At 38.8% G+C, this 9,181-nt stretch overlaps 1 protein-coding gene across 1 annotated transcript in view; it reads right to left on the reverse strand.

The window, feature by feature from the left end:
- Window positions 1-6,545: 6,545 nt before the first annotated feature.
- The window catches only part of LOC107741886 (gastrula zinc finger protein XlCGF57.1-like), a 14,331-nt gene continuing 11,695 nt past the window's right edge, over window positions 6,546-9,181 (reverse strand). Inside the window, exon 2 of the mRNA XM_016554682.1 lies at window positions 6,546-8,023. Within this exon, the coding sequence (XP_016410168.1) occupies window positions 6,546-8,023 (1,478 nt within the window). The remainder of the gene's footprint in view (window positions 8,024-9,181) is intronic.

Consider the following 9,181-nt stretch of genomic DNA (forward strand, 5'->3'; position numbering starts at 1 on the left):
CGGCTCTCACGGCTGGGCCCCAGGGCCGAGGTCTGTCTGGGTCGCGTCTGGACTGACATATCGATATATATATATATAATAAGAAAATGTATAATTTTATTTGGAAGAATAGGGCACAATACTTAAATAGCGGTATATTAGGCAATTGATTTCATCAAGGTGGTTTAAATGCTACTGACTTTGAAGTTTCTAATACTATTTTTAAAATTAAATGGATTCAGAATGATATTAAATCTAATAACAAATTGTGGTATTATATCCCAAATTTAGTTTTTAACGGTTTGGCGGTATTACATGTCTCCTCAATTGTAACTTTGATATTAATAAAATCCCCATTAAGCTGTCTAACTTTCATAGGCAAGCTCTGTTATCCTGAGTGCTGGTGTACAAACAGACAACCAGAATTTATCTCCCCACAAATGTTTGATATGGAATAATAAAGATGTTAAATATAAGAATAAAACACTTTTTTTGAATATTGGTTTAGAAACATTTTATTGGTTGTTTCACTATGATGGTCGCTTACTTTCATATGGAGAATTTCTGGATAAATTCAAATATCTGCAAAGGATAAAATAGCCAATATCTCCCAAAGGATTATGCACTCGTCTTGTGATGCTACACCTTCTGGTCTCCTTCAGTTGTTGCGTGGTGCTAATGCTGTTGATTTGGATGTAACTATTGATTTTAGTTTAAGGTTAGATGGTATAAATATTGTTGATTAAAAATGCAATAATAATTTTCTTAGACATATTTGTCATTCACTTAGGATACCCCCAGCTAAAAGTTTCTGGAATTCACGCTTTCGGGACATTAAGTGCAGGCATTTTTGGTTTCCAGGAGATAATCTTATTGTGTCAATAAGATTCACGAGGTTTCATTTAAAATTATCCATCTTATTTACCCAGTAAATCAGGTTATAAAAAGATTTAAGAATGGTATTGATTTGAAATGTCAGTTTTGTAATTTGAATGATGAGACTATTTGTCACCTTTTTTTTTTTTTGAGGTCTTTTTTAAGGAGATCTCTGGAACTGACATTACTTTGGAGGACAAAAATATTGTATTTTTTATGATAAGCTTTTAGAAAATAAAAATTGTTTTGTTCTTAATTTATTATCTTAGGGAAATATCACATTCATGAATGTCGATGGGCAAAAAATACACCTAGTTTTATAAAATTTAAATTTGAGCTTTGTCAATATCTTAAATCATTGGAGGGTGTAAGGAACAGCAAAGCAAAAAAGACTATAAACTGATGCAAGGCCTTGAAATTCTATCCATTTTAAGAATTTTTGTATTAATTTTGCAGATAATAATAAGCCCCAAGAAGCCGTGGTTTACATTGAATTTATATAACAACGCCCCTTAGCTGTTATAAATTCACTGTAAACCACGGCTTCACGGGGCTTATTGCTTTTATAAAACGGTTATTCCATATACGTAGTAAGGTTTCACAAAATAAAACAGAGCAAATAAAGTGTAATGATATTAATAAAAACAGTATTCTTCCACCAAACAATGTAGCTCCTCAGAAACAGTTGTGGTTGCAACAAAGTGGTTGCCGAGCAACACACAAATGTAAACAAAGGTGTATGTTACTTTGTAGAGTAGTTTACAACAGCTTCGAACATGGCTCAGCCAATCAGAATCAAGCACCGGAACTCTCCGTTTTATAATAGAATTTTTGGGTTGGTTTTCTATTGCTTTTTTTCAGCAGGGATATTAAATTGCATATGCAATATCCAGTTATTTTATTTTCCTGAAATAATTTGTATTCTTCATATTACTTGTGTGCATGGGTATTTATTTAATAATGTAAATGGATAAGTACGAATGAAAACTTACTCGTAAAGTAATGCTGCCTTTACATGCTATGGGAAATTTCCTCTTCGTGAAGATGTGACTACGAGCTCGTCGCATTCAAGTTCTTTGTTGTCGGAAAAAGTAAAATGTAAACTAATATCCCATTGGTTGAGACAATTCTGGAATTTCGGTCAAACGTTTCATCTGCATTTGGTTCGTCCGTGCCTGGCTCTAACGAGATCACAAAACAAACATGATAATAGCAGCCGTTTGTTTGTATTTTTTGTTTTAAATTGGATTTAAAACCAAAGCATCAGTGTTTTACCAGTTACAATAAGTGATGCATTGATCACAATGAATTAATTTGTGTCAGGATTGCAAATTAGTCACACAGAAATAACATGGCAATTACCGTTATTTCACAAAAGAAAGACGACATGTTCATTTGTGCCCGTTTCTTTTTATTTGTAGTCACAGACAGTATTTTTAGGTCTACATCACATTGAAGTCTCAAAACATAGTTATATTTTCAGTCAGAGAAACAGAGGGAGCTCCCAAACAAACACTATGATATATTTGAAGACATACGCAGAGCTAAATATGAACATCAGACGGTCAGATACAAAGAGATTAGACTTATTGACAGATAACATATGTAATAGCCTACTTGATTTTTCTGATTTCTTCAGGCGGTCGTATTTACCATGTTCACTAATGGCTTTTACGTCGCATATAAATATGTCTTCCTTGTATGGTGACCATAATCCACATCAGATCTCACACAAAAGTTATTTCAAACCCTCGCTGCTGTCTCAAAGTGAGTTTTGAGCTAATAATATTTAATGCTGGTGTTATAGCTGGTAACTATATGAAATAATCCGTGGTGCTGATGCTCTCCTTTGTTCAAAACCACTCCTCAAGCCTAAGCAGGCCCGCTTTGGCCCAAGGTTTTCGCCAGGCCAAAAACCCTGGCCATTGGCCCCAACGAGGCATGATCAAACCCTGGAAGAGACTGTGGAAACGCGGCTATACTGTGAGGTGCCCAGGTCCTGTGGCTGAAAAACAAGCCCCAAATCATGGCCAAAAACTCCACTCTGGTCTCATCCATTCAAAGGACATTGTTCCATTTGGTTAGCCTTTCAGACATGCCATACTTGTCCCGTCTTTCTTCTGTTTGTACTGTCTTAACTGAGGCCTGTAGAGTCTTATGTCTTCCTTGTATGGTGACCATAATCCACATCAGATCTCACACAAAAGTTATTTCAAACCCTCGCTGCTGTCTCAAAGTGAGTTTTGAGCTAATAATATTTAATGCTGGTGTTATAGCTGGTAACTATATGAAATAATCCGTGGTGCTGATGCTCTCCTTTGTTCAAAACCACTCCTCAAGCCTAAGCAGGCCCGCTTTGGCCCAAGGTTTTCGCCAGGCCAAAAACCCTGGCCATTGGCCCCAACGAGGCACGATCAAACCCTGGAAGAGACTGTGGAAAGTGGTCCTGTGGCTAAAAAACAAGCCCCAAATCATGGCCAAAAACTCCACTCTGGTCTCATCCATTCAAAGGACATTGTTCCATTTGGTTAGCCTTTCAGACATGCCATACTTGTCCCGTCTTTCTTCTGTTTGTACTGTCTTAACTGAGGCCTGTAGAGTCTTTGGTGTATTTCTTGGGTTGCTTGCCATTTCTCTGAGCGTTACACAGTCTGATCTTGGGGTGAATTTGCTGGGACGTCCACTCTTGGGAGGATTGTCTGTCTTGAATGTCTTCCACTTGTGAATAAACTTCCTCACTGTAGAATGACAGACTTCAAATTGTTTGAAAATGGCCTTAGTACTCTTCCCAGATTGAACGATCCTTCAGAAATCATTCTGATATGTTCATTTATCACCAATGTTGTGCAACAGTTCAATTACAGTTATTTTAGATAGAACAGAATTTTAAATTAGTAAAAAGAAACCGCAACTGCACATTCTGAATGAGTGTGATTTGACCCGAATGACTTACACGTTGGCCTCTTATTCTGCAGATACAACCGGTGAGAATGACAACGGTGCAGGAGGGCCATGTCTCCATCTTGGACCTGCGCCTTAGATGTGGCCTGAAGGTCCTGGAAGTTTCGCTTGGAGACGAGGTGGACCTTAAGGCATTTATAAAAGAAAACGGAAATTGGAAACTAAATTATACAACAGTCGAGATACACAAATAATGCAAAACACTTTAGCGGTTTCTTTAGAGCTAGGGTTGCACAACATTGAACTTTAGGGCTGTCGCTAACGATTATTTTGGTAATCGAGTAATTGATTGATTATTTTAATGATTAATCAAGTAATCTGATCATTTTATTAATTTGTTTTAGAACAGACCTAACTGAACAACAGCCTTTAACATTACTTAAAGTACATATATAATAGCAATGAGGCAATAGTTTAGTTTTAAATGGTTTTAAAATATCTTGCAGCCTTATAAAACAGTAGAAGAAAAGGTGCCAAATTGTAGCAAAAGGGGAAATATTAATTTACATTACTCATAACTTGTTATAACTAATTATTAATATTTAAATCAATCGGTGATCCATTCGTCCACCGAACGGATAGTACATTAACGGATGTACCTCCTGGCCAAGAAGAATAATTTTCTCACTCTTCATACTAAACTGTGTTAAGAGCATGTACCGAAATCACACGTCAGGTGACCTTGATTCGTGAGCAGCGAACACAGAGACAATCAAGAGTTTATATGAACAAGTTTAATAAATGGGACTAGGTATAATACAGCAAAACTACGCATAAATGTAGCATTACAAAAAGGTAAATGTGACTGAATGGCAAACTTTACATCCCAGCCCTATAAGAGCCAGCAATGAGACATCACCATTTTTTAAAAGGGGTTACACTTACAGTACATCTGACGGTTACTAGAAAGGTTACCTGCATTGGTTTTGATGTGGATTGAGAGTCTAAAATGTTGGGAACGGTTGTGTTCAACGTAGCATGCTGGCGTTGTCCTTGTGGGTCTTCCAGCAGGAGTTGGTCCACGGGTAATTCAAGCCGAGTTAGTTCATGAATAAAGTGCCAAAAAAGGACAGAAGGCTGTGTCTGAAGGAGAAAACTCTCTGAAGGAGGAGAGCATTTCTGAAGGAGAGGAATAACTAGGAACCAGAAGAACAGAAGCCCCACTTGGAGAGTTTGGGGGTCTTTATTGGTTTCCCAGTCACACCCATCTTTGGTGGATTGGCCAATACAAGGCGTGAATTTTGAGCGGGAGATTTTTTTGTTTTTGTTTGCATGTTTATTGCTGGTCTGGATAATTGGTGCAGTTTTACCTAAAGTATAGTAGAAATAGTATGATGCGTTTCACGATCACATAGTTTACACCATTGCTTGAGAAATAAAGAGCAGATCATTTTGATACCATGAAAGACATATCTAGAAGATCTTAAAGCAGAGCTGCATTCATACACCTGGATATAAGCATTTATAGCTTAACTTATACAAACAAAGAGTTGTAACTAGGCTAATATAATAGTGGGACATATACAACACATGCATATACTAGATACATTTATAACCACTTAATTATGGCCTAAAGATAATGTCTTTATGTATGTGTGTTATGTGTATGTGAGCATGGGGGGAGTTACAGAGTATATCGGAGATGCTTGTGTGATCCTTAAGCATACCTGCAAACTCACAAGAGGTCAAAAAGGTGACATAGTTCGGAATATGACCCTTGTAGGGGGTCTGGGGGGTAATGTTATTTAATTTAACATGTAAATGAAAGCTTTCTGGTGAACTCTGACAACAAAATAAAGGAAAAAGACAACATATGCTTCAAGTAAAAAAAGCACATTTATACCTCAAACTTTTCGGACAGTGCAACTCTGTCATCATCGGTGTTCATACTTCTCTTTGTGAGCAGTGGAGTAATTTATTTTTGCAAATTTTAATGTTCGCATTAGAGTGCGCATACTATCAACAAACTCCATCTGTTTACTGCAGAGGAAACACAGAAGCTGCATCTGAAGTGGCATTAGATGCATTTACACAGACTGTTTAATGAAGCTGAGGTGCCATGAATGCATTTACACCACAACATTTCAAATGCATAAATAATTTTACAAGATTAATGTTTTAAATATTTTTGAACATACAAGTTAAAAATGTTCGGAAAAATGCAATACTTCGGATCTAGACGATTCACATAAATGACATTTTGATTCAAAACAGCGAATTTCGCCGAAAAGCGACTAGTTTGCAGGTATGCCTATGGTTTGCTTTGTTTCTGCAAGTCTTTCTACAGTGACGGCCCATGAAAGGCTTCTATCTGGTGGGAGTTATTACATGACTCCTAAGGTGAATCCTGTCTCATCACGTGGAACTCAAGGATTTCTTTATTTCTGAAACTCTTTCCACACTGTTGGCAGGTGTAAGGCTTCTCTCCGGTGTGAATTCTCAAGTGGATTTCAAAGTGTCCTTTATTACTGAAAGTCTTTCCACACGTGTAAGGCTTCAACAGTGCGAATTTCCATGTGCCTGTAATAGCTTCCTTGATTGAATCAGTTTCCACACTGTTAGCAGCTGAAATGAATTCTAGTCCCTCTCTTTTGAGCCATTTTTCATGAGGGAGTGTTTTCAGTTTGTGAGCAACTACGACGGTTCTCTCCAGTGTGAATTCACATGTGCCTATTAAGGATTTCTTTTTGAGTGAAACACTTTCCACACTGAGGGCAGGAGTAAGTGTTCTATTTAGTGTGAATTCTCATGTGGACTCTAAAGTTTCCATGTTGACTGAAACTCTTTCCACACTGTTGGCATGTGTAAGGCTTCTCTCCAGTGTGAACTCTCATGTGCCTGTCAATACTTTCTTTGCGAGTGAAACATTTTCCACACTGTTGGCAGGTGAAAGGGCTCTCTCCAGTGTGAATTACCATGTGGACTTTAAGGTTTCCATGATGAGCAAAACTCTTTCCACACTCAGGGCAGGTGTAATGCTTTTGTCCAGTGTGAACAGTCATGTGCCAGTTAAGACTTCCTTTTTTAGAGAAACTCTTTCCACACTGTTGGCAGGTGTAGGGCTTCTCCCCAGAGTGAATTCTCATGTGGACGTTAAAGCTTCCTTTATGAGCGAAACTTTTTCCACATTGTTGGCAGGTGAAGGGACTCTCTCCATTGTGTATTGTCATGTGGGCTTTAAGGTTTACACGCTGAGCAAAACTCTTTCCACACTGTTGGCATGTGTAAGGGTTCTCTCCATTGTGGACTCTCATGTGGACTTTAAGGTTTCCAAGTTGAGCAAAACTCTCACCACACTGAAGGCATGTGTAAGGGTTCTCTTTAGTGTGGACTCTCATGTGGACCTTAAGGTTTACACGCCGAGCAAAACTCTCGCCACACTGCTGACATGTGTAAGGCTTTTCTCCGGTGTGAATTCTCACGTGCTTGTTAAGGCTTACTTTATGCTTGAAACTTTGTCCACACTGTTGGCAGATAAAAGGACTCTCCCCAGTGTGAATTTTTATGTGCGCTTTAAGGTTTCCATGTTGATGGAAACTTTTTCCACATTGAGAGCATGTGTAAGGCTTTTCTCCGGTGTGAATTCTCATGTGCCTTTTAAGGATTTCTTTTTGATTGAAACTTTTTCCACACTGTTGGCAGGTAAAAAAGCTCTCACCAGTGTGAATTTTCACGTGGGCTTTAAGATTTCCAAGTTGACTGAAACTCTTTCCACACTGTTGGCATGTGTAAGGCCTCTCTCCAGTGTGAATTCTCATGTGCCTGTCAATACTTTCTTTACGAGTGAAACTTTTTCCACAGAGTTGGCAGGTGAAAGGGTTCTCTCCAGTGTGAATCCTCATGTGAACTTTAAGGTTTCCATGTTGAGTAAAACTTTTTCCACACTGTTGGCAGGTAAAAGGGTTCTCTCCAGTGTGAATCCTCATGTGAACTTTAAGGTTTCCATGTTTAGCAAAACATTTTCCACACCGTTGGCAGGTGATAGGCTTCTCTCCAGTGTGGACTTTAAGGTTTCCTTGTTGATTGAAACTCTTTCCAAACTGAAAGCAAGTGAAATAACTTCTTTGAGCTTTTTTTCGTGTGGAAGTCTTTTCAGTCTGCGAACGTCTAAAAGATTTTTCTCCAGTTGTGAAATCATGAAGATTCCCATATTGATCTTTCTCTTCAATTTCATTCAGTACTTCTTTCTCTTTCATTGCTATTAGGTCTAAAGGGAAAAAAACACAAACACATAAAAGTTATCCAAAGTTTAATGGCACAATACAACAGACATCAAAACATTTAGGTATGTAATACATCAAAACCAACAACATGTATGCTAGATCCTGTACCAGAAATGTCCAAACCTGCTCTGGAGGCCACTGTCCTACTTGCCCCAAAACACCTGCTGGAAGTTCCCAACTCTGGCCCTTGAAACCCCCTTTCCTTCAGAGTTTAGCTCAAACCCTAATCAAACACACCTGTACATACTAATCAAAGTCTTCTGTATTATTTGAAAGTTAAATGCAGTTTTATCAAGGTTTCAGAAAAGGGGACCTTGCGGGTCAGAGTTGAGAAACGCTGCTCTTCACAATATTACTTACTTTCTTGAGGTCATGTCCCAAAAACCTTTAAGCTGGCAGTTAAACCCTTTATTAAAAAAAGCACAGTTCGACCCAGGAGATATAGTTAATTATAAACTTATCTCAATTAGCGATGCTAATAATTAATCATTGATCAGTTAATTGACAAAAAAAATAATAATCCAAAGAAACTGAATCTGTTTGTAAAAGGTCATAAAAGTGAATTATATTTTCTGCACGATCCAGACACTTATATTAGATGTGGCAAATGTGGACGGCGAGGCCCAGCCGGCCACCGCACAAATCTCTGCAATGGACACACTGCTAGACCAGGCCCAGGAAGAGGCAACGCCTCTAGTTGAGTGGGCTGTTACTCCCATGGGGCATTGAAGGCCCAAAGAAGAGTTTGCTAGCATAATAGCGTCAGTTATCCATTTGGAAAGTCTCTGCTTCGTGACCGGAGAACCCTTGGTGCGGCCACCGAAGCATACAAATAGCTGATCTGACCCCCTGAACGGGGCGGAACGCTCAACATAGACTTTCAGCGCCCTGACGGGACAGAGTAAGTTCAACTCTTGGTCTTGCTCCGAAGGAGGAAGCGCCGATAGAGTTATTACCTGTGCTTTAAATGGAGTAGAGAGCACTTTAGGTACATAGCCATGCCTTGGTTTCAGGACGACCTTAGAGTCATTGGTTCCGAATTCGAGGCAAGTGGGGCTCACTGATAGCGCCTGCAGATCTCCCATATGCTTTACCGATGCTAATGCTAGAAACAGAGCAGTCTTAAGCGTCAGGGGACGAAG

This window comes from Sinocyclocheilus rhinocerous, unplaced genomic scaffold (assembly GCF_001515625.1).
Source record: "Sinocyclocheilus rhinocerous isolate Xijiao unplaced genomic scaffold, SAMN03320098_v1.1 scaffold2601, whole genome shotgun sequence".
Lineage (NCBI taxonomy): Eukaryota > Metazoa > Chordata > Actinopteri > Cypriniformes > Cyprinidae > Sinocyclocheilus > Sinocyclocheilus rhinocerous.